Raw genomic sequence first — 26,128 nt, 5'->3', positions numbered from 1 at the left:
GCAGAAGGTGAGAGAGAGAGTTGGTGAGGTCTATCACATGTCTCAGAGCAGAAAGGGTGAAGAGAATTTAAGTTAGTGGAACATTTGAGACAATGAGAGTGTCACTATGACACTGAGAGAAGTTGATAACACAGGTTGTTGTGGGAGGAGTGGCCTCGTAAGTCAGGCAACTCACTGTGGGGTGGAGCCAGCTGGGCTTGCGGTAAAGGGTATTAGACCAGGGTTGTGAGTCACAAGGCATGTCCCCCTGTGCTCCACAAAGACTCCCAGCAGAGAGGACTATAAACGCACACAGCGGTCTGGACAGTACCAACTGGAGAGGGCATGAATGTGCCATTGCTAAGGTTTTGTTTGTTTGTTTTTTGACAGAATGGGGTTTTGAACTCAGAGCTTCGGCTTGCTAGGCAGGCATTCTACCATTTTATTCATTTATTTTTTAAAACAGTGAGTATCTCAACTTGTTTGTCCTGGGAAGGGTCGCTTGAGTGGCTCTGAAGATTAGGGAAATCCAGAGTGGATGAACAGTCATTACCCTGGGATTAAGGTAAAATAAAACCTTTGTGACTCTATCAAGGCTGACCTAGGAGGTTCCTCCTATGCAAAGCTGATGATCAGGCAGGAGGTAACTCAATGTGGATATGTCCCTTCTTATTCCAAAGGGTCATTGTTGGGGGAAAAGTCTGGCACCCAGAATCTGTTCCCCTAAAACTGAAATTAGAAGAACGGTTCAAAGACTTGACTCAGGGCCATTGGCAAGGAAGAGTCAGGAGGCTCCTAACATCCAGCCAGGTCAGTGACCTGAACTCAAGACTAGGGCATTGAGCTTCCCCTGGGAGAGCTTTTACTGCTGGCTGTGGCCACTGGCTCTGTGGAGGAGCAATGGTAACGCAGCAGAGGGTAGCTGAGGGGAAAGCTAGAGCATGTAACTCCCTTGTCCAACCATGGCATTAGGTGAGGGGTACTGCTCCCTGGGTAGGACCTGAGCCAGGGAAGGACCATCACTATCTGAAGGGCAGGGGAGGGTCTGGGATAAAATCACTGTGAGTCCTCTGTGGCCTATGCCCCAAGGCTTTTAAATAACTCAAGGCTGCTACAGGAAGTGGCATGACCTGCCGCTAAAGTGGTATGTGAATGTTCAAGCCAGGTTTTACGTAATCACATGGGTACTCATAGTTTTAAAAGTAGATTGTGGGCTGGCAGAGTGGCTCAAGTGGTAGAGCACCTGCCGAGCAAACGTGAGACCCTGAGTTCAAACCCCAGACCGCAAAAAAAAAAGAAAGTAGATTTAAGATTGCTTTAAATAACTAGCGAGCAACTTGAAAGACTCACCTCGCTCTGTCCCTTGTTCCCCGCTCCCCCACTTGCTTACCCTGCAGTATTGCATACGCTTTCCATCAGAGAAAGGTCTAAGGCTTGGACAGCCAGTTCATCAGGTACTGTCAATCCTTTATGCAGATGCCAATTTAACATAACTGCCAGCTCTGTTTTGGGGTGGTTGTTTAATATGACACGCAAAGCATCTCCTACTGACAGACGTTTTAAGCCATATTCACTTGCAATTTTTTTGGCAACTGAAAAACATAAAACGGTAAACTTATTTGATTTCACATAGGAATCCATTAACCATACTATCAGACTCGGGTTAATGACATCAGTAGTAGGCTTACCTTCAAATTCTTCAAAGTATTTTGAAAATTAAAATTGCCATATTTTACTGAATTAATAATTGTCAAAGATCAGGTGTGTTTCTGATGAATCTGGTTAATTTGCCAACAGTGTTTGTGTATATGTGTGTGTGTTTGTGTGTGTGTGTGTGTGTCTGTCTGTCTGTCTTCATAACCAAACCAATGTTTAAGTGTCTTCTTCCTTCTGTATGAGTTGGCAAAATTTTAGGAAGCATCCTATATGTGTCTCAGGACCTTGCACTTACTAGGCAGGTGCTCTACCACTTGGGTCACACCCCTAGCCTTGGGTTGGTTTTTTTTTTTTTTGCTTTAGTTATTTTTCAGGTAGAGTCTTTAGTTTTTGCCTGGGGCTAGATTTGGATGCAATCCTCCTACCTCTGGCCTCCCTACATAGTTGGGATGTCAGATGCATACCACCACACCCAACTTATTGGTTGAGATGGGGTCTCCATGACTTTTTGCCTGGCTGGCCTCAAACTATAATCCTCCTGCCTCAGTCTCGCATGTGTTAGGATTATAGGAGTGAACTACCATGCGTGGCTTCATTCAGACTTTTAATATTGCAGTCTTGTGACATTTAACAATGGGATATATCCTTAGACATCCATCTATTAAGCACTTTCTTTTTGCAGTGCCAGAGATCAAAGCCAAGGCTTGTGCATGCTAGGCAAGTGTTCTACCACTGAGCTGTCCCCAGCTTGTACTTTTGTTGTTTTGCAAACATCACAGAGTATACTTGCACAAACTAAGATGTCTATAACATCACTAGGGGATATAATCTTATGGGGCCATCATTGATGGAAATGTCACACAGTGTACAACTGTATTAAACAGCAGTTTATATTGACAAACTCCTAATTTTTACTCTAATATAATTTATTAAATTGTCAATTTTATAGTATTTTATTTAGGGTGTTTGACTATAACTATGAATGTTATTAGTCTGTAGTTTCTTGTAACTTAAAAATAGGTTTATTGAGGAGAGATCCAAGATGGTGGACTAGAGGTACCCAGTGTTTACCTGCTTCTCCATGAGATAAAATCAAAACAACTGGTGAGAAGCTGCTTCCTGAGGTATGTGGCTATGGGAGTATACTGAAGTTCAATAGAGGACAGTCAGAGACACGGAGAAACCCAGGGACTTTGGATAGCAGAACAGAGGTGAGACGAGCACCCCAGGGCCTATTGAATGGCTGCATGGCAGAGACAGGGGTAGAGGTGAAAGAGGGAGAGTCCAAGTGAGCATTCCTATTACAGAATTCAGCACTGTGCAGAAGCGCAGCCTAAACAGAGGACCTGGGATCTGCATAGCAAACTGCCTCTGGAAAAGTTCTCTGTACTCCCCAGCAGATAGCCATGATGCTGTAATGGAGAATCACCTTGAGGTCTTGTCTAAATTTGCCAATTATGTAATATTGTATATTATGTAATATGTGTACAACTGTATATGTAAACTATACACGCAGGGTCAGAGGCCCCTGTATTTTTCTGTTTCCAGGAGCCCTATAGCAATACTATTTCATTGACCCAGTGGACATCTGTTTTGAGATTTAGTACTGGGGAGAGCCACTGGAACTAACCCAGTGGGAACTCTATGTGGTGGGAAACTGGTCTGTGATACTTAAGGAATGGAGGTTGCTTCCCTGTTAAGGTCAGAAGCTTCAGAAGCCAGCTGCAGGCTTTTGTGGGAAGAGCAGTCACATGTGGGCATGTGATTTCACTTGTGAGCTGTCTCTGAATGCCAGAGTTGTGGGAGGTGGATTGTTGTTCCCCATCCCCAATGCAACAGTCACTAACCCATAGAATCTCCCCACCCTCAAAGTGGGCAGTAAAAAAGTGCTTGGGGCCCTGGCATGCTGCAGTGCCCAGCCTCAGCTCTGTCCTATGAAGGAGCAGGCAAATAACTCCAGAGTAAATCTTTGTCAGCAGAGCACTGTCTTTCTCCTTAGCTCATTCTCATTAGCTCGTACTGGAGTGCAGGCCAGTTGAGATATATTTCAGTTGCTCCAGTCACAAACTACTCCCACTGGTCACAGGGTGAGCAATGCAAGCCAAAGAAGAAAGGGGTAAATACCCCAGTGTTTGCTCTCCCCAAGGACTGCATAGCCTTAGAAGACATGGGAAGATGCTCTGATTGCCTACACAACTAAACAGGGTGGTGGAGGGGCACAATATTTCTATTTTTCACTAAGACTTTATTTTTGTTATTGCTGGGATTTTTTGTGTATGCATGGATGCACACACATATACATGTATTCTCTCCCTCTATTTTCTTCTTCTTTTAATGTTTAATTTTTAATGTTCTTTTTTTCTTTCACTGTTTATCTTACTCATGCTTTCCCCTATTTTCTTTTTAATTTTTCTTCCTTCCTTCACTCCTTTTCCATTTCTTTTTTCTTCCTTTTAAAAATTAATTTTATGAAAATGTTAGAGAATGAAAAATATTGAAAAAACCCATCTATATATGAATATAATATAAAGCACTGGATTGTAAGCTATTGAATATTAGGGGCGGATATTGGTAAAGAATGAGTAAATGACAGGAGGAGGAGGTTAATTTAATTAAAGCATAATATATACATACAGACCTGAAGTACTAAGGCAAAATCCTCTTTTACTATCAATACATACTTTAAAAAAAATAAAGGGCAGGAGGGAAAAATAGGTCTTTTCCAGGGGTGGGTACCAGTGGGAGGTGGGTGGACACAAGGAAAGGGGGAATGAGGGTGAATATGGTAGATGTATTTTGTATCCATATATAAAACAGAAGAATTAAATTCTTCTTAATTTCTGCTGAAATTGTTCTAAGAAGAGAGGAGGGAGAAGAGGGAGAATGATGGAGGGGGTAAATGTAACTAATATATATTGTTAGTGCATATGTAAATATCATAATGTATATTCCTGTACAACTATTATTTGCTAACAAAATTTTTAAAAATTAATTTTAGGGTTTTTTAATTTTTTAATTTATTCTATATTATTTTTGCCCTCTTCTTTTCTGTTGTTGGTTTTATTGTTTTTACTTTATTTCTTTGTCTGGTTTGCTTTTATTTGCTTTCCTATGCAGTGTTGGGAATTAAGCCTGACACTTTGAGTACATTGAATGTATACTCTGCTACTGAGCTACACTCCTAAGCCCAGCTGAGAAAAACTGTACCTTACTTTACTCATGACCCAGTCTCATTTGAGCCTTGGCAGATACTTCAACTTAAGGAATAGGGGAGATATAAGTTCCTAGCCAACAACTTGTCTCCCAGTAGGCATAGCTAGGGCCCCCCTACACTCCTGCTCTTGGACACTCACCCCCATAAACAGCAAAGAGAAAGGACACAAAGGTTTTAGACACTTCAGCTACAAGGGACCTCAGCATAGGTCACTCCCATACCCTATAAGATCATACATTGCTGACAAGACCAGAGGAGCAATCACAGAGGGTTCACTCTATATATGCTGCTATCTAAATCACACCTGCCTGAACCACCAGAGGGACCTATGAGAAAGCAGGTCCCTCAGGCTTTGACACAATATGCATAGTGTCATAATCCACTAAAGACAGCCAAAGAAGCCACAGGGAAACTATATTATGAAGTACAGTTGGAATTAAACTCAACAGTACACAAAAACTGGCATATCATCAAGAGCAGGCTGCTTACTAAGAAGACCCTCACACAAAAGTAGAATAAGCTACCCACCCCAAGGAATGCACAAATTTCAACATAGAAATACAGAAATATGAAAAAACAAGGCAACATGACTTCTCCAAAAGTTTGTAACTCTCTAGAACTGATTATAAAGATATTGAAGAAGATGAAATGCTCAAAAAAGAATTCAAAAGAATGATTTTTAAAATGATCAATGAATTCAAAGAGGATATAAATAAACAGCTGCATGAAGTAAGACAATGAGGCATATGAATATGTAAGCTATAAAACGACAGAGATTCTGGAAAAGAACCAAACAGAAATATTAGAAATAGAAAGCTCAGTAAGTCAAGTAAAAACTTCAGTTGAACACCTCATCAACAGTTTAGATCAAGTAGATGAATATCAGGACTTGAAGACAAGGTTGATGAATTATTACATTCAGACAGTAATAAAGAAGAAAAAAAAATGAAAGGATGACAGAACACCTAAGTTCTATGTGATACCATTAAAAGCCCAAACATATGTGTAATTGGAATAGATAAGGGACAAGAGCTACAGGATAAAGGTATATAAAACCTATTTGGTGAAATAACAGCAGAAAATTTCCCAATTATTGGGAGATATAGATATCCAGGTACAGGAGGCATTTAGAACTCCCAAAAAGACATGGCCAAAAGAGAACCTCTCCATAACACGTTATAGTCAAACTGCAAAAAGTACACAACAAATAAAGTATATTAAAAACTGCAAGAGAGAAATGCTAAGTCACATAGAAAGTCAAACATGTAAGAACAACAGACTATTTCTCAGCAGAAATGGGTAGGAGGGCTCGGAATGATGTATTTCTCATGTCCTGAAAGAAAGTAGCTGCAAAACGAGGTTACTATGCCCAACAAAGTTGTCTTTCATAATTGAAGGAGCAATAAAGACCTTCTAAGATAAGCATACACTAAAGGAACTTATGACCACTAAACCAGCATTATAGAAGAAACTTAAAGGAATTCTACACATGAAAGATGAAGCAAGATAAACATAATCACAAGAGCACAGGAGAGAATAAATCTCAGTAGAAGAGTGGATAAGCAAATGATAATTAGGAAAGAGTTAGACATTATTAATTCAGTAAACCATCAAACCTATAAGATGAATAAGGGAGAAAGAAAAAAGCATAGATTATTCAAAACCACCAAAGAAAAATGAAAAGAAGATGACAGAAACTAGTATATACCTTTCAGTAATAATGCTGAAAGTAAATGGTCTTGATTCTTTAATTAAAAGACACAGACAAGTTGATTTGATTAAAAACAACAACAACAATGCTATGCTGTCTGTTTGTATTTGTCCCTTTGGGTTTTTTCTGTCTAATTTCTGCGATTTCTGACTGACATGAAATGACTACAAAGGGTTTTTCAATGAAAAAAAAATTTGATGCCTGCAAGAAATTCATCTCACCAGCAAAGACATACATAGACTGAAATTGAAAGGATGAAAAATGTTATTCCAAGCAAACAGAATCCAAAAGCAAGCAAGAGTAGCTATACTCATATCTGACAAAGCAGACTTCAAGACAAATTAGTCAGAAGAGACAGAAGATCACTACATATTGATAAAGGGAGCAAGCCATCAAGAAGATAATAATAATTATAAATATAGATGCCCTGAAGGTTGAAACATCCAACTGTATAAAACAAACACTACTGGACATTAAGGGCCCAATACCACAGAGTAGGTGACTTCAGTACCCCATTTTCATTAATAGAAAGATTAGCCAGACCAAAAAAAATCAACAAACATCAGCATTAAATTACAGTATAGGTTAAATGACTTAAGAGACATTTAGAGAAAATTCCATCCAACAGCAGTAGATTATACACTCTTTTAATCATGGAAGATTTTCCAAAGTAGATCAGATATGAGAGGCCACAAAGCAAGTCTTAAAAAATACAAAAACAACTGGAAAAATTCCTAGCATTTTATTAGATTATAATGGAATGAAACTGGAAATCAACAGTAAAGAGTAACTACAGAAATTAAACAAACACATGGATATTGAACAATAAGCTTTTGAAATAACAGTGGTTTATTCAAGAAATCAAAGGATGTGGGCTTGGATTATATGTGTATGCCATATATACTTGGAGGCAGAGATTGGGAGGATTGAAGTTTGAGGCCAGCCTGGTCCCCTCCACTCAAAAAATTAGCCAGATCCCATCTCAACCAATAAGCTGGGTGTGGTGGCATGTATCTGTAATCCCAGCTCTGTAGGAGGCATAGGTAATTCCAACTATGTGTGGGAGGTGTAGGTAGGAGGATCTCAGTCTAGGCCAGCCTGTGCAAATGTGTGGGACCCTATCTGAAAAATGACTAAAGCAAAAAGCGCTGGTGGAGTAGTTCAAGTACTAGAGCTCTTGCCTAACAAGCTCAAGGATCCAAATGCAAACTCCAGTACCATGGGGAAAAAGAAGCAATCAAAGGGCAAGTTAAGCAATTCTTAGAACCAAACACAACATACCAGAACCTGTGTGATACAGAAAAACATTAAGAATGAAATTTATAGCTACAAGTGCCCACATTTTAAAAAACAGAAATCTCAATTAAATAACACAATGATGCATCTTGATGTCTTAGAACTGTAAGAGCAAACTAATATTATAATTGGTAGAAAGAAAGAAATAATAAAAATAAGGACAGAAATAAATTAAACAGACTAAAAGACCAACACAAAGGATCAATGAAAGAATGAGTTGGTTCATTGGAAAAAAATAAACAAAATTAACAAACCCTTAGCTAAATTAACCAAAAGAGAGAAGACACAAATAAATACAGATGAAAAAAATATATTAAAGCAGATACCACTGAAATTCATAGGACTATTAAAAAGAATTTTGAGAACCTATACACCAATAAATTTGAAAATCTGGAAGAAATGGACAAATTTCTGGACACATATGACCTATCAAAATTGAGCCAAGAGGATATTTTTTTAAAAACCTAAATAAATCAAAAACAAGAATGGGATTGTAGCAGTCATAAAAAGTTTTTCAACAAACAAAAGTCCAGGACTATATAGATTTGCTGCTAAATTTTACCAGAATTTAAAAAGAACTAACATCAATGCTACTCAAACTATTTTGAAAAGTAGAAATGGAAGGAATCCTTCTAAACTATTCTATGAAGCCAATATTACCTTGCTACCAAAACCCAATAAGGACACAAAACAAAAGAAAGTCATTGACCAATGTCCTTGCTGAACATGGATGCAAGAATCCTCAATAAAATACTTGAAAATCAAATTCAATTGCACCTTAAAAAGATCATATACTATGATCAAGTTGGTTTCATTCCAGGGATTTAAGGATGGGTCAACAAACACAAATCAATAAATGTAACACAGCACATAAATAAAATCAGGCATAAAAGCCATATTATTATCTCAACATGTGCAGAAATAGCCTTTGATAAAATTCAACATCCCTTCATGGTAAAATCTCTGAATAAATTAGGTCTAGAAGGATCATAACTCAAAATAATAAATGCTACATATGACAAATCCATAGCCAACATCATATTGAAAAGGGAAGACTGAAAATATTTCTTCTAAAACCAGGAACAAGACAAGGGTATCTGCTCTTACCACTCTTATTCAATATAGTTCTTGAAATATTAACAAGAGTAATAAGGCCAGAGAAAGAAATACATGTAGGAAAGGGGGAAGTTAAATTTTTATTACAGATATGATACCATACTTAGAAAGAAACCCTTAAGAGTTCACCATAAGAAAGAACTGATTTTAAAAAATTCACTTAAGTTACAAGATACAAAATCAACATACAGAAATCAGTAGCTTTTCTGTATATCAATAATGAACTCACTGAGAAAGAAATCAGGAGGGCAGCCTCACTGACAATAGGCTCAAAACAAAACAAACAAGCAAACAACAACAACAAAACAGGAACAAATCTAACCAAGGAGAGAGAGCTTTACAATTAAAATTACAAACATAGAAAGAATTTGAAAATGACACTAGAAGCTGACACTAGAAGCTGGAAAGACCTCCATGTTCATGGATTGGGAGAATTAGTTCTGTTAAAATGGCCATGCTACAGAAAATAATCTATGGAGTCAGTGCAATCTTCATCAAAATATCAATGACTTTTTTCACTAGAAAAAACTGGAGAAAACAATCCTAAAAGTCATATGGAAACACAAAGGCCTTGAATAGCCAAAGCAATCCTGAGGAAAAACAAATGCTGGAGAGGCATTATGGTACCTGATTTCAAAACATACTGTAGAGTCAGAGTGAAAAAACAAAACAAAACAAAACAGCATGTTATTAGCATAAAAACAGATATGTAGACTATTGGAGTGAAATAGAGAACCCAGAAATAAATCCATTCATTAACATTCACCTGATTCTTAATAAAGGTGCCAAAAACATACATGGGAGAAAAGATCACCTTTTTGACAGATGGTGCTGGGAAACCTGGAAGTCCACATGCAGAAGACTGAAACTAGATTTCTCTCTCTCACCCTGTACAGGAATCAACTCAAAATGGATAAAAGACCTTAATGTAAGACTTGAAACTTTGAAACCACTGGAAGAAAACCTAGAGGAAAGGCTTTAAGATACTGATATGGGGTATGATTTCCTGATAGGATTCCAATAGCCCAGGAAACAAAAGCCAGACTTGACATATAGGATTGCATCAAATTAAAAAGCTCTGCATAACAAAGGAACCAACCAAAAGAGTGAAGGGCCAACTTACAGAATAAGAGAAAAATCTATGCCGGCTACCAAAGGATTCATATACAGAATATATATAAAAAAAAAACTGCAAAAGAACAAGTAATCCAATAAAGATGGGCAAATGATCTGAACAGACATTTCTCAAAAGTACTAATGACTAATAAATGCAAGACAAAAATGCTCATATCTTTAGCTGTCAGAGAAATGCATATTAAAACTACATAGAGGCTGAGCATTGTGATAAATATTTGGAAATGGAGACAGGAAGACTGCAGCTTGAGGCCAGTTTGGGTGAAAGTTAGTAAGACCTCAGATGTGGAGGTGCATGCCTGTAATCCCAGCTACTCAGGAGGCAGAGGCAGGAGGATTGCAAGCCAAGGTCAGCTGAGGCAGTTATCCTAAGACCCTATCCGAAAAACAAACTAAAAACAAAAGGTCTGGGGGCATGCCTGAAGTGGTAGAGCACTTTCCTAGCAAGGACCTGAGTTCAATCCTCAGTTCTGAAAAAATAAAATGAAAAACAACAAAACAAAACAAAACAAAACAAAAAAACCTCTAAAATCAAAAAACTAGACTGAGATTCCATCTCACCTTAGTCAAAATGGTTGTTATAAACAACAATAGCAACAACAAATACTGGTGAGGATGTGGAGGAAAAAGGACCCTTTTATACATTGTTGGTGGGAATGTAAAATTAGTAAAGCTGCTATAGAGAATGGAATAGGGGTTCCCCAAAAACCTAAAAGTAGAACTACCATATGACCCATGTTATTTATGTGAAGGAAATGAAGTGAGCATTCAAAAGAGATACCCTCAATACCTATGTTTATTGTGTCAGTATTCACAATAGCCAAGAAATGGAATCGGCCCAGGTGCTCATCAACAGATGAATGGATAGAGAAAATATGTTACAGATACACAATGGAGTATTATTCAGTCATAGAGAAGAATGAAATGATGCCATTTGTGGGAAAGTGGATGGAACTGGAAATCATTATGCTAAGGGAAACAAGCCAGACACAGAGAGATAAAGTATTGCATATTTTTTCTCATATGGGGAAACGAAAAGAGAAAAAAAATGACTTAAAAGTAGAAGAGGGACTATTAGGGATAGGGAAGGGAACTGGGAAGGAGGAAGAAAATGGAGGGCAAGACAAAGTAGAAGGGAGGTGGACAGGATCAAAGTATGATACGCACAAGTACAGAGATGACACAATAACGCATTCATTTGTACAATTAACACGTGTTAGTAACTATAATAAAGTGGATTAGCATTCTTTATTCATTTTTTACTATAAGGACTATCTATATTCCTTAATAAAAAAGAAAACAAAAATAACTTGGGAAGTTTCCTGTCTTTTCTCCTGCTATGGAAAACCTTTTAAAGAAAAAACCCAACATGATGTACCTACTGCATTTTTGAATTCTTTGTAAGTTTGATGTATTTTCTTTTCTAAAACCATCTTGTTCTAGGCTGTTTTAGAATTGGGCTGTTTTTGACTGCCTTTTAGCTATGGTTTGGATCGGGAATGCCCTGCACAGGCCCATGTGTTGAGGGCTCGTCCCCAGTCCACTCATGCTACTCAGAGGAGTAGAACCTTAGCGGTGGCACCTGGTAGAGGTTGGAAGCACTGGGGGAGTGCCTTTGCAGGGAACTCTGGGACCTAGTCTCTTTCTCTTTCTTGTTTTGTGTCTCAGCCGTGAGGTGACACCTTGCCATGGTGTGCTGTCTTACCACAGGCACAAGAGCAATGAACCGAAAACCTTCAAAACTGTGAACCAAATAAGGCTCGCCTTTTTCTAAGTTCATCAGATCATTTGTTCAGTGGTGAAGAGAGGACTAACAGACTTCTCTGCAATGGATGAGGGCCTATCTATTGGTTATTGGCTTTCAATCAATTTTTGTGTCAGTTTTGATAGCTGGTTTCCTGAAGAAGTGTTGCTGGGTTTTAGGAGATTCTTTTTTGTTCAAAGAAGACCAAGACAAACACATGCTCACCTGTAGTTTTGCCAGATCTTGGAGGCCCCACAATTATAATCCGAATAGGCACAGTAGGCTTAGGATGGGGTTGCCGGATATATTTGATTGGGTTCTTCATAAATTTTTCTTTGGTTTCTTTACTGGATAAAAAATAAATATACTGACGATGGATCACAGGATAACTTGGGTTCTCTGCATTTTCCGCTGGCTTGATGGTGTCTCCTTCACTCAGCTGCAATGTAATGAAATCTGTAAGTTAGTTTTAATTTATACAGCATTTCCTCCAAATACATTTGTAAAGTAAGAGAGAAAGCCTCTTCCTGTATGCAATATGAAATGTGATTATAAATATTGATGTGTAGAAAGCACAAATTATTTCATATACAGATGCAAACAATATGTTTCCTAATTGGCTTTCTGTTTGTGACAATTACAGTTCCCCTCTAATATCTTTAGCATGTAGTGAATGTTTCTGTCACAGGGTATAAGATCATTGCATTTCTTTATTGGCTCATTTGTCCTCACAAACAGATCCTTTCCTAAGGTGGTGATATGGATTGAATCCTTCCCTTACAATTCATATCTTGAAGTCCTGATTACCATAGTGGCTGTGTTTAGAGATAGAGTCTTTAAGGAGGAGGTAAGGTTAAATGAGGTCTTAAAGATAGGCCCTAATTCAATAGGACTGGTGTCCTTCTAAGAAGAGGAAGAGAGAGCATAGAGAAACTCTACATGAACACACTGTAGAGTGTCAAGTCAAGGAGACAGGTCTTAGGGAACTTTGGTCTAGATCTCCAACCTCCCGAACTGTGAGAAAATGTTTCTGTGCTTACAGTATCCTGGCTGTGGAATTTTGGTATGGTGTCCTGAGCAGAGTAATACAAGTGGGCTCCAGGGTTATCTTTTGGGGTAGAATGGTAGGGCAAATTCTACTGGATTCTCTTCTACATTTTTTGTCCTGATGAACTCCCACTCAGATCAACATTGGCAGCAAGGGAAAATTCCCACCAAAGGCAGCCTAAGGTGTAGGTATGGAATGGAGTGGGCAGAGAGAGTGGTCCCACACCTTTGCACCGGGGATGCTGAGGACTGGGTAATTACGTGCTGTTAGGTTTGATTATCAAATGGCCAACCATCAGCCATCTTGGACTTGACAGAGTAGGGTGAGATAGTAATGGCAGTATTGCCTCTCCTTACGAGTGCTACCAAAACAGCTGACACGGGTCAAGAGTATTGCCACTGTCATCATTCTTAGGCTGGAGTGAATTTCATGGCTAGGAGTGTATGCTAGGGACCAGAAGATGCTCAGGGTCCTGGCGTCTGCTCCATGTTATGTACTTTGTAAAAAAAAAAAAAAGGACAAAGCTGAAAGTTCAATCGCTCCATTTTATTTTTATTTTTTGGCAGTGCTGGGATTTGAACTCTGGGCCTCTTGCTTTCTAGGCAGGTGCTCTATCACTTGAGCCACACTTCCAGCCCTTTTTTGCTTTTGTTATTTTTCAGGTAGGATTTTTCCATTTTTGTCTGGGATGGGCCTCAGATAGTGATTCTCCTACCTATGCCTGCCGTGTAGCTGGTATGACAGATGTGAACTACCACACCCAGTTTATTGATTGAGATGGGGTCTCGGTAACTTTTTGTTTGAGCTGGCCTCAAGCCTTGATTCTCCCTATTGCCACTTCCCAAGTAGCTGGGATTAAGTTTGGAAGCATGGGCTGCCACACCTAGCTTCAAATTCCTAAGTATTTTTATAACTTGTTAAAAATACTACTCAATGTTCACATTTCTTTAAACAAGTAAGCAAAAAACATAGCTTTCAGATGCATTTGCTGAGATTACCTTTACAGGATCCCAATAGCCAAACGAGCTTGTGTACTTGTAGGTACAGGCGAGCATTTTCTGGGCGAGTTGTGTGGATACAGAATAACATTTCTCAAAGATGCTTGCACGATTTTCCACCAGTGGCTTCAGTTTCAAATTCAGTACATATTGTACAATATGAATTCTCCGAGCTCCATTCACAGGAATTATTGGTATCAAAACCTTCTCAAATTCATCCTGCAGAGACAAATTAGAGAACCTAATATGTTTAGTGGGAAAAGGCTGGCAGTATTCAATCATAGCACACAGACACAACTGGTGGTAACTTCAGTGTAGAAAACAATTATTATTACTATTTTCTGCATGGTTTCTTCTTAAATTTAATTTTATTTTTATTATCATATAATGGTTGTACTGGGGTACACTGTGACATTTACAAAAATTCTTGCAGTATATCTTAGTTAGATTCCCCCCTGTTATCATTTTCCTTTATTTCTCCTTCCCCCATTGCTTCAATAGTTTCAATAGGCCTCATTTTCTCATTTCCATACATGAGTACATATATTTCACCACATTCACCCTCCTACACCCTTTCCTCACATCCTCCCCCCCACCCCCACTGGTACCAACCTCTCACATAGGACCTGTTTTACCTCCCTGTCCTTTGTTTTTGAAAAAAGACATTTTTGTTTGTTTAAGCAGCTACACAGGGAGTTTCATTGTGACGTTTGCATGTATGTATGTATTATATTCTGAATTAGTTCATCTGCTCTATTTTTCTCCTTTCCACCTTCCTCCCCTTCTTATGCTGATTTCTACAGGTTTAAATATTCCATATTCGGTTATTTTTCAGCTTGTAAGTTGTTGAGTATTGGCAGCTCAACTTACTCTGTCCCCGTGAGGCTTTTGTGTTGCTCTTGATCTATGGACTTATTTTCATAATTACTAAGTGGCATGGACAAAGGGGATACAGCTCTAAAGTCTATGCAGCTTTTGAAATGTTACAAAGAAATAAGGTGTGGAACCAAAGTGCGTTTTGTTCATTCTCAACTACTACTTTCTGAGTTATGAAAAATGAAGGAAAAGTCATAACCTGTATCAATTGTATATTGTTCACATCCATTTCAAATTTCTCTCCCAATTCACTTCTCAGGCGCTCAGTCGCATCGACCTCCTGCTCCTCGTCTTCCTCGCTCATCTCTTCCTCATCTTTGGGAAACTCATCTTCAAGGATGTTTTCAATAGCATCTTCATCATCTTCACGCTCTTCCTCGCTAAAGTCATCATCTTCTCTAACAGAAGCCTAGGGTAGAAATAGGCCTTTTTACTCTGCATGTGAAATCTATGCCAAATGACAGTGTCAGCAAATGACTGGCAATATTTTATACTGACTCCATTTTGGTACCCCATGACAATATCCATTTGGTAACCCAGGAAGATGTTAAACATGTGGTACCCAGAAATTTAATACCTTCAAGTCTGTGGCACCATAGTGTTCCCATAAGTAAGTCAGCAGACAAGACAGTATATGTGATTTGTATGTATGGTTATCATAATATCATATGTTTTTAATGGTCTTCAGGAGCAACATGTAATGCAGCTCAAAGAGCACAAAAAATTTACTAGCTGTATTCACTGGGACAAGATCAGTTTCCTTGTCTGTAAAAAAGGAATAATAGAACTCCTACCTTCAAGGTTTTGAGCTGCCTTAGGTGAATTAATACAGGGAAAGTTACTACATGGTAAGTATGTAAATGAAAGCTAGAATTGCTTTTCTTATGCTACTGTAGTCACTTTGTGTAAAGCACTGTGCTGCTAATGTACACGCCTTTCAGGAAGTGACAGCCCATCTGAGAAAAAAGATGAATACACCAGTAATCATTAAAGAGCATGACTAGACTTAGCTACAAAGTTGTGCTGCCCAGGCTGTCTACTCTTTTGAGTGCTACTGAGGCAGATTAGTAGCCAGGGAAAATAACGTACCAGGGGCATCCTTTTCTTAAGCAAACAAAGTTATCAGGCACCCCAGCAGGCCCTGAACTATCTCTAGAGCAATAAATCCTTTCTAAGTTGCAAATACCCTGGCAGTTGTAAATATCTTTGCAAGACAGCATCCAGAAGAGGCACCTTTGGGTTTGCCTTGCTTGTTAAAAAAAAAAAAAAAAAGCCTGCCCCCAATTTGACCTTCCAGGTCAGTTCCTCTTTCTTAGGACCATGAATCATGCATATTGGTTGCTTCTTATATATACAGTTAAAGGCCAAAAATTAGCATAAGCACATGTGGAGGATATCCCTTGTTCTGCAAACCTGCCAGGCACCCTAGCTCCGCCCTTAAGGACTGCCCAGATTTTTCCCATTTTACAACTTAAAAATTGGTCTTTAGACAAAAAAGATCAAGACTTTAGTGCCATCACTGCTTCTCTGACAGTGTTTCTTTTTCCTTTCTATTTCTTTCCTTTTCTTTCAATAAAGTTATGCTACTGTTTTGCATTTTTGTCTCTGTCCAGTTCTCTGATGAGGTGACACAAGAATCCTTTGCATAGTGTCTTCTTAGACCACTCAGCCCTGTAACACTATGACTCACAACTGAGCGCTATAGGGTTTGTGTCCTTCTACACTGCCTCCACACTGTGCTCTGGGAAGTATTCCTGTGTCAGCTGCAGCTCTGCTCTTCAGTCAAGTTGGAGTTGGGAGTTACCTTGACTCTCTTTCCCTGCCTGCCCACCCAGGTACCAAGGGCTGTAATCCTCAGTAACGCTCAGCATGCTTTCCTTCCCAGGTCCTTTCTACTGTTTGCCTTCCAGTTAGCTTACTAGTTCCTACTTTATCTGGATGATCAGGCCTTTTGTTCCTTTAAAAGAGGCCTGGAAGCCTCGGACATTTGATCCTTCTACCTATGCCTACTTGTAGCTGGGATCACAGGCACGCCACCATGCCCAGCTTGTTGGTTGAGATGGGGGTCTTGCTAAAGTTTTGTCTGGACTGGCTTGAACTTGTGCTCACTTTTATGGCTATGCTTAGTACCTCTTTTGACTTTCTTTCAATTAAAAATAAACTGGACAATTTAAAAAAGAAACTCACTCCTGTTAAAAAGAAATCAAATAATATAGCATTATATGAAGTCAAAAGGGAAAGTCACCCATCACACGCCATCTCCATCTCCATTCTCTTCCCTGGAAATAACTTTGGTTGACAATTTAGTTTAGAAGCCTTCTGGATGATTTTCCACACATGTCTAGTTACATTTAAAACACAAATGACATCATTTTGTTTTCTACAACTGGCCTTTTAAAACTTAGCGACATATTTACATTTATTTCTAGATCAGAACATATTTCATTATTTTTAGTGGACACATAGTATTTCACAGAATCACAGGTTTGTTTGGTTTTTTTTTAACCATTTCTATATTTTTAAATGTGTTTCTTTTTCTATAGAAATCAGTTTTGCTTTGTTTTGAGCTGTTTGGAGACAAGGTCTCACAATGCAGTGCCGCCGGCTGACCTGGAAATTGGTATGCAGCACAAGCTGTCTTTGAAATTGTGATCCTCCTACCCCAGCCTCCCTAGTGCTGGGATTATATGCATGTGCCACACACCAGGTTAGAAGTCCATTTAGAAATTAAAACTGCTGGCCTGGTGGCTCATGCCTTAATTCTAGCTACTCAGGAGGCAGAGATCAGGAGGCTTGCAGTTCAAAGCTAGCCTGGGCAAATAATTTGTGAGACCCTATCTTGAAAAAAACCCATCACAAAAATGGGCTGACGGAGTGACTCAAGGTAAAGGCCCTGAGTTCAAACCCCAGTGCCACACACACACAAACACAGTGCCACACACACACAGAAGTGTAAGGTAGGCACTTCTGACCCTTGTAGTATTGTTAGAAATATATTTAAGATACTGGGGTGTCATGAGAGAGATGATAGTACTCAGAAGTCAATAGGCAAGGCAAAACTTACTTCTACAGAAAGCTGCACACCAGGAAGTCTGGGAGGCATGCACACCAGGTGGGAAGTCTGCAAGGGTCTTATTTGACACCATGCTGTCCCTCTCCTGCCTCTGGATTGGGCAGATTTAGGGCTCACAGTCTATGTGGTTGGCTAATTAGAAAGGGGCCAGTTAGGAGGTGGCTTTGGGAACAAAGAAGTTTAAAAGTTCAGGAAAGCAATAACTGTTTTTTGGTTATCAGCTCTGGAATCAAGGTGTTGCAGAAATGTGACTGACCAGCGAGAATAAGACTCAAATCCAGGTGCTTGGAGGAAAGGAAGTTTATTATGCTAGTGGGCCAGCACCTGGATATCTCCAAAATGGCACTGGCCCCGCAGCTCAGGGTGGTTGGGGTTTTTATATCTAGAGGAAAGCAGCAGCAAGCAAGCAGGGAGTACAGAAGCAGACATAGCAGTTAGCTTTTCAAGGTTACGATATATCATGTCAGCACAGCTGTGGACCAAGGCTGTCCGCAGTTTCTAGTGAGATAGCTGGGTGCAGGGGCCCCAGCTAAGGGGAAGGGCTTTACTCATCTTTGATTCTTTCCCCAGCTTTGATCTTTCTCTGAGTTTCCTTATCAAGGGCATCTAGGGGAATTCTTGCTCCAGCCCAGCTAAGGATAACAACTCTTTGTTTTTAATAGAAACTTTTATCTTATTAAGCAGAGGCCATGAAGTGAGCATATGAGAAGCAAGTTAGTGAGACTAACATTTGTAACAGCAGCGGTTACCGATTAAATCCTTTGACAGAAAAGACCCAACTAAGTTGATTTTCACAAGTTCCCCCCTTTTATTTATAGTTTTTTTCTTTAAACTTAGCTAGTATTAACTGACTTTTGGTCAAGTCCAGTCATCTAGTTGTTCCCATCTTTATCAGACTGGACTTTTTTTTTTTTTTTGCGGTACTGGGGCTTGAATTCAGGGCATACACCTTGAGCCATTCCACCAGCCCTTTTTTGTTTTAGGTATATTGGAGATAAGGTCTCACAAACTATTTGCTTGGGGTAGCTTCAAACCTCGATCCTCCTGATCTCTGCCTCTTGAGTAGCTAGGATTACAGGCATGAGCCACCAGCGCCCAGCCAGACCAGATATTTTTAAGAGGGTCTCATTAGTTTAATTTGTCCTTGAGTCTTGTCACCTATATTTTATGATTATTGTTTATTATTTTGTTGAGACTCCTTTTTGTTTATTTTGGGAAAGTCTGCTTTGCCTCCACACCCTGTATGAAGTTGCTTTTTTATTTAAACAAAGTTACTTTTGTTATTTGTTTCTTTAACATTCCTAGGGAGATTATTGTTATTTTTTTTTTTTTACATTTGTCCCCTTATGCTCCCCCTACCCCAGAGGTAATCCTGACTACTGTCAGGAAAAGGGGCGTTTTCTCAAGTGGTCCCTGAACAGTCAGTCAGGGTCTCTTCCGAGATGTCTAAGGGGGTCTATCAAGGGGTCCATGGTACCAGGGGGAGGTCTCTGGCATGTATGGCTTTGTCTCCATCACCATTTAGAGCTTGATTGTCTCCAACCTTGTGGAAACAAACTTGAGAAACAGATTAAGAGACCAGGGACTGAGTAGAGGGAGGAACAGGTTAATGAGGGTAGTCAAGATTATTTTTTTTTTTTATTGTAGCAGGATGTGTTGGCTACAGTACATTTTTAAATGTCTGAACCTGTGGGGTTTTTTTTTTTTTGTATTGAGTAGAATTACCATGGCAACAATAAATTATTAATATATATGCCCAATAAAAACCCATTGTTTAAAAAAAGTTAAAATCACCCTCTTTAAGTATCAAAGGACATATTAGAGCCAGTAAAGAGTCACTTTGTCTCTATTTATGTAGAAGGCCCTGGCTAACAATATGAGTTTGTGTCTGGAAGGGCTTTAATGCCAGATAGCACACATGCATAAGAACCATTTCCTCAATCCTCTCGGCTTTGGTTATTTTTGAGAGGCCTGGCATGAGAGATTCCATTTGAACTTTGATGGCATTCCCCATTGGCTCCAAATTGCTTGTCTCTGAGCAGGCTCCTCTGAAGATCTGTCTCCCATCCAAGTACTAACCAGGCCTGACCCTGCTTAGCTTTTGAGATCAGACAAGACTGGATGTGTTTAAGGTGGTAGGGCTGTAGACTGAAGATCTTTTTTGATTGGTTATTTTTGTTTTTTGTAGTGAGAATTTGCTTTTTCCTGAATTTTTTTGTTTTTGGTCCCATGTCAAGGGGAATTAATAAGCAGATCAGGTGGAAGTCAATGCCATCTAAACCCTTTTGGCCAAATTTAAGCAACAAAGAGGCTTACAAGGAGTGGCTCTTGGGCAGTGGGCTTTTAGACAAGGACAATACAAAACAAAATCCAACAGAAGCAGACATCCAAAAAGCTAACCTGGTTGACACATAAGTACTTGTTAGAGTTATTTTTCATGGACTTGATTGAAAATGTCCCAGAAGGATCAGAACTGTAATGACAAAAACTTAAAAGGGCCATGGTTAAAACTTTGATGGACAATTTTGCAGCTAACAGAACAGTATATCAGTACCATTAACTTTTTGTTGTCGTGTTTATCTAAATTTTGTATTTTAGAAGACTTGATGTACTTGAAAAACACATATATATTTAGTATACAGGAGCCAGCAACAGCATCACATCTATACAGAGGTTATATACATAACATATATATATATATATATATATATAATTAACATATATATATATATATATATATGTTAATTTAGTTGTTACTCTTGGAATAAAACCTTAGATTTCCCATCAGTTGGGAGGGCAGTGTCAGTGGCCCCAAACAGCCTAATCACAGAAACATATATGGTACTGACTGCATTAGAATCACCCAAGACAATAGTTGTTTAACCATAATTATAAGGTCATCTAGCAGAGTTTACATAAACCAACCCTGTTTTTTGTCTTTCCTTTTTTGGTGCTGCGATTGAACCCAGGGCCTTGCGCATGCTAGGCAAGCTCTGTACCATTGACTTACATCCCAGCCCTAAACCAACTCTTAAATGAACTTTTATTTAGTTATGAACTCAGTTACAGCAGTAGCCAAAACTCTGACAAAAATCAACAGAGAACAAGTAAATATTTATGCGGAGTAAGTGTGGAGTTAGGAAACCTAATGGCCAAGAATTATGGCTCAGATGTCAATAAGGGAATCACATTCCAGATTGCTGACATTGACAGATGACTCATGACATACAGCAGGGTCTCACCAACCTGTACTCAGTAGAGCACCCCTAAAGTAACAGACCCAACCTGGCCATCCTAGGCCAAAAATTCCCTCTGCCTGACATGTGGAAGGAGAAGGACTAACACCTGCACTTGTTGACTTTAATTAAAAAAACAAAAACAAAAACAAAAAAAAAAAAACAAAAAAACTTGAGGTCTCAAGATGTCCACACAGTGTTTTTTGTTTTTTCTTTACCCTATCTGGAGGGTGCACTTTGACTTTGTTTTTACTTTGCTTTACATAAGTAAATCTGTCTCAGTCCTCATATCAGTACAGCAGCACTCCCTGTGCTCAGCTGTCTCTTGCCTCTCTGTGTTTTAATAAATTCCTGCTGTCTTGATAAATTTTGGGATCAACTTGTAGCACCAAAAATCTCTGACAGTTATCTTGACAAAATAAAAACCTTGACTTTAAGACAGATTTTTTTGTAAATGTTATCAAAAACAGAACTGATAGAGTAATAATGTCGCCATTTTGTGAATCGGTGGCCATTTTATCCTCAGGCCTCACTTCTTGAGAAATGGAGCCTTCTCCAGGAAACCTCAACCCAACAGTAGCCCTACCCTTAACAGAAATTCCCACGCTCTAACCTCCTCAAGCTCCCTCTTCTAAAAAGCCACACCTAGTCCAGAGTCAGCACTGCGCCATCTTTCCCCGGCCAGCCTGGCAGTTCATTGCTGCCATTAAACCTTGCTCTTGGACATGAGACTTTTCTTGTGAGCTTTCTTTGTGAGCGGTGTTTTTCCTAACATTTTGGTGCTGTGACTCAGACCAGGTGTACTCCTGGCACTGACCTTGCTCTCCCGCCTCTCTCCCCATCCCACCCTCTATTTCTCTAAAAGTTAAACTCCCATTCCCTTCTTCCGGGATCTGAGCTGCTTTGCCAGGACCCCCGATCCTAGAAGATGCCCTCACTACTCACAGGGAATTTCCTCCACTGCAGTGCACCTCCAATTGCCATCCACCACTGGTCAATCCTCCCTCAATGTCCTCTCTCAGTGAGCCTCCTCTCACGCAGAGCCGTGATCTCACTTTCTCATTTCCTCAAAACCCTAGCACTAGGTCTTGGCTCTCTCTGTCCCTGGGGACCGGGTCCCCTAGGACTGTGGGCCCCCAGTGATGGAGACGTCCCTCCCAGGAGTCCCACCTCTACTCTCTCCTGAGGAACTGGTATCTTGGGGACGCCCATCATATACTTTCCTCAGTTCAGGCCTCACCATGGGAGTTGGACCATCCCAAACTCCCTCAGACTCCCCAATGGGGTGTCTCCTGGCCAACCTTGGGCCCATTCGGCTAACACCTGATCTTAAGCCCCCAAAGCTCATTTTTCTCTGTAATTAGGCCTGGCCCCAATATCTGTTAGACAATACCTCCAAATGGTCACTTAATGGCACTTTCAATCCCAATATTTCAAGGGACTTATACAATTTCTGTGAGTGCGCTGGTAAATGGAAGGAACTAGCCTATGTCCAATGCTTTTCCTATCTCCGCACCAAATCCTCCCTCTGTACTTCCTGTTCCCCTGTACAGGTTCTGTTACTCTCTAAACCAGCGTCTAAACCAACCAAATCCTCTCCCGAACCTCCTCCTTCCCCATGTAAGCAGACTTCCTTGCGCTGCTTGCCCTGCCTGTCTCTTCCTATCTTCCTGAGGGACTTTCCCGTCATGGTGTCAAACCAGCTGCTCCTTGCCAACTCTGGCCTCACAGAGATTCCGGCTCTGGGGGAGCTCATGTTCCTTCCCTGCGGGCCAAGACCAAGCCTGGGGTTTATTCGGGTATGCCTCATGCTACAATGGGGGAGTCCTGATTGGTTATGGCACTGACAACTGCTTCTCTTTTCCCTCCTGTCTAATACCCCTTCTGCCTGAGACAGTGACCCGAAAGTGGAGGTTTCATGTTGCTGAAAGTGTTCCAATACCACTCAGTGGGAGTGACCTAGAAGCACATGTGATCGCTAATCCCTCAGGTGTGTGTCATGCCTCCAGGCTCTGCCTTCCCCTCCCTTACCTAAGATGTCAGGACACCTTTTCTGCTCCCTCCATGGTCTCACCGAGTGTCATTTATCTCTGTCTGCCTTCCCCTCCCTGGGCTTACTGGGACCCTGGCCTCCCATGAAAAACTTGTAGCATGGTACCTTATGACATGTTATTCCCGCTAATTGTCAGCCCTCTCTGTCCAAAGCAACTTTAAATCAACTGCTAGGCACTGGCAGAGGCAGAAGTGCTTTCAAAAAAACTGTGGCCACCACCCTCATGCCCTAACTCCACTCCCTCAAGGGGAGGAGGGAAAACAAACAGGAGTGCTCTTGCACAGGGATGCTGGCCCCAGGGCACAGTGGAATGCCTGCCATAGCTAAGAGAATCCATAGAGAGGACCCAACACACATCCTAGGCCACCAGCCGCATGTGGCGGTGGCTGCAGCCTGCTGCTACTTCCCCTAAAATAAATGCACTCAGGTGTGAGTACACAGGAAGGGGGGAGGGGCGGCAGGACGCGGGATCGGGCCTAGGCAGACAGGGTCACTTGTCCTGGGTGTATGTGTGTGGGGGGGGGATGGTGCCTTAAGCAGGCCCTACTCCCAGCCCCACCTCACACCTCGGGCCACCAGACCCAGCCCTAGTAAGCCAATTGTTAGCTCAAGGTTATGGTCCCAGGAAGAGCAAAGTGGGCGTTACTGTGGTCTCTAAGCTTCTCATTTTCATCTCTGAGACCACCCAGATTGGCTCCATAATTGCTATCTAGATACTCAAATGCTGGTCATTCTTTGTAAGCCACAGGATAAACATGGGTAAGGAGGACCAAAAAAGCCACTTATCAATGACAAGGCCCACCCCTGCCGCTCCACCCTCTGCCCTAGCTTCTAAGCCACCCCAATATTCAGAACCTCCTAATGGGTGCTTCCCCCTTCAACAGGTAATGGTAGGAAGAGGGCGAGTCTATGTCCCTTTCCAGTATCAGATTTAAGGGAAATTAAAAAACATCTGGACACCTATACTGATGCCCAGACAAATACATTCAAGTCTTTATCTCTGTGATCCAAATCTTTGAATTGACATAAAAGGGATATTATGCTTCTACTAGACCAGACTCTTTCCTCATTAGAAAAGCAATGGGTTCTGGCCCAGGCCACTCAGGTTGGTAATGATTACCATTTACAATGAGCCCCAATACTAGTGGCACCTAAAAATGAGGGAATAAATGTGCCTATACACATTTATTATATACAGGAGCACAGGCAGTCCCCTTGACAAATACACACTAAAGGGGCAGTAGAGTGCCGCTTTGCAGACATAAAGTCCTGAGTTCAAGTCCTAGTACAGCCAAAGGAAAAAGAAAAAATATTTGGGGATGAGGACATAGCTCAGTGGGAGAGTGTCTGCCCAGCATGTGAAAGCCCCTGGGTTCAATTCCCCAGCATTGCTAAATCAAAAAAATGATAAGGAAGATAAATGCTGTTAATGTCACTTCAGCCATCTCATAGTGGAAAGGCTAAAAAGGGCCAAAGTCAAACCTCTAAATTATTCCCAGGTGACTGTAGTACAGCAATGCCCTGAAGAAAACCCCATTAACTTTCTGTAGCATCGTAAGAATGCTATCAGAAAGCACACCACGGTGGACCCAGAGTCACAGATGAGAGAGGTTCTCCTCAAAGATAAATTTCTAATACAGTCAGCCCCAGATATTCGTAAAAAACTCAAAGTCTGTGGCTGATGGGAAAAAAATCTCTGGATCAACTAATACAGCTAGACATGTCTGTGTACTATAACCAGGACCTTTCTAACAGGAGAGAAAAAGATAAGAGATATCATGACCTCACTGCTACTCTAAGAGAGGGCCCATCCGACTGGGGCCTGCATCCTGAACTTGCTACTGTGGTGGGCAGGAGGGGTACTTCTGCAGAGAATGCTTACGGGGGAACAGCCTGGGAGTTAGCCCCACCCCCAACCAGGACCCTGCCCTCTCTGCAAGGGTAACCACTGGAGGTCTAAGTGCCCCTCATCTCCAGAGGGAAGGCGAGGTGCCACCTCCTATGGACTGATGGGTCCCGGCCTCCTGTCCATGCTCTACTTCTTGGCATCAATGTTGAGGAGCCTCCGGGTAGCCATAATGGCAGAAAAGCAAAAGGTCATTTTCCTGCTAGACAGTGGATCCTGTTTCTCTGCCTTACCTTTCTCTCCCAGTCCCCAGTACAATGAGAAAAGTTATCATTTGGGGCAAATCTGGCCAGCCCCTAGAGCACTAGTTTACCCAGCCTCTGGCCTGCTCTTGGGGAGACCTCCTCTTCTGTCACTCTTTCCTCATAGTTCCTAAAACTCCAGTGCCTCTGCTGGGATGGGATTTACTATCTCAACTAAAAGCTCAAATTCTCCTCCCCCCAGACAGCTATCTCTGCTGTCCCTTCCTTCAGGAACAAATAGATCCCACAGTGTGGACTGATGGGGTGAATGTAGGGCGAGCCAGGATGGCCCTCCTTATTCAAATAAAGCTCAAAAATCCCTCACAGTTTCCACACCAAAAACAATATCCCCTCAAGCCTGAGGGACGATGAGCCTTATGCCTATCATAAATTCCTTAAAACAACAAGGGCTACTAATTAGTTGCTCCAGCCCCAATAATAAATTTAAAATTCTCATAAAAGTTAATTTTAAAATACAAGTTACAAAGTAAACAACTGGAAAGGATATAGATAGGTATTGAATGTATTTTTTGAGACGTTAAAGGAAAAAGGAATGGTTTTTTGGATGAGAAAGGATTTTGTAAAGAAGGGTTTGTCCTAAAGATTGTTTCAAATAGGAAGAATAAGGACAAGCCATCAAAGGGTTTAATATGTTGTATGAAGGTCTGAGTAAGTTTTAAAAGTGTGTACTAAAAAGCTTTGGTGTGTGATCAAGTTAAAGTTGACTGTAATCTAAGAGTTGCCTAAAAGATTTTTAGGGTCATGTCAAACTAAAATCAAATTCTCTATGTCTATAAAATAACAAGGTTATCTTAATATTGTTCTGCTCTGAGTAACATCTACAAA

At 40.6% G+C, this 26,128-nt stretch overlaps 1 protein-coding gene across 1 annotated transcript in view; it reads right to left on the bottom strand.

Annotated features, from left to right (window-relative positions):
- Window positions 1-26,128, bottom strand: part of Ak9 (adenylate kinase 9) — a 143,659-nt gene that overhangs the window by 16,895 nt on the left and 100,636 nt on the right. The window contains exons 29-32 of the mRNA XM_020176900.2: window positions 14,972-15,181; window positions 13,897-14,115; window positions 12,076-12,289; window positions 1,370-1,571 (exon numbers count right to left, since the gene is read on the bottom strand). Coding sequence (XP_020032489.2) covers window positions 1,370-1,571; window positions 12,076-12,289; window positions 13,897-14,115; window positions 14,972-15,181 — 845 coding nt within the window. The remainder of the gene's footprint in view (window positions 1-1,369; window positions 1,572-12,075; window positions 12,290-13,896; window positions 14,116-14,971; window positions 15,182-26,128) is intronic.

Source organism: Castor canadensis, chromosome 1, assembly GCF_047511655.1.
Source record: "Castor canadensis chromosome 1, mCasCan1.hap1v2, whole genome shotgun sequence".
Taxonomy (NCBI): Eukaryota; Metazoa; Chordata; class Mammalia; order Rodentia; family Castoridae; genus Castor; species Castor canadensis.
This window is presented reverse-complemented; position numbering and strand designations above follow the sequence as displayed.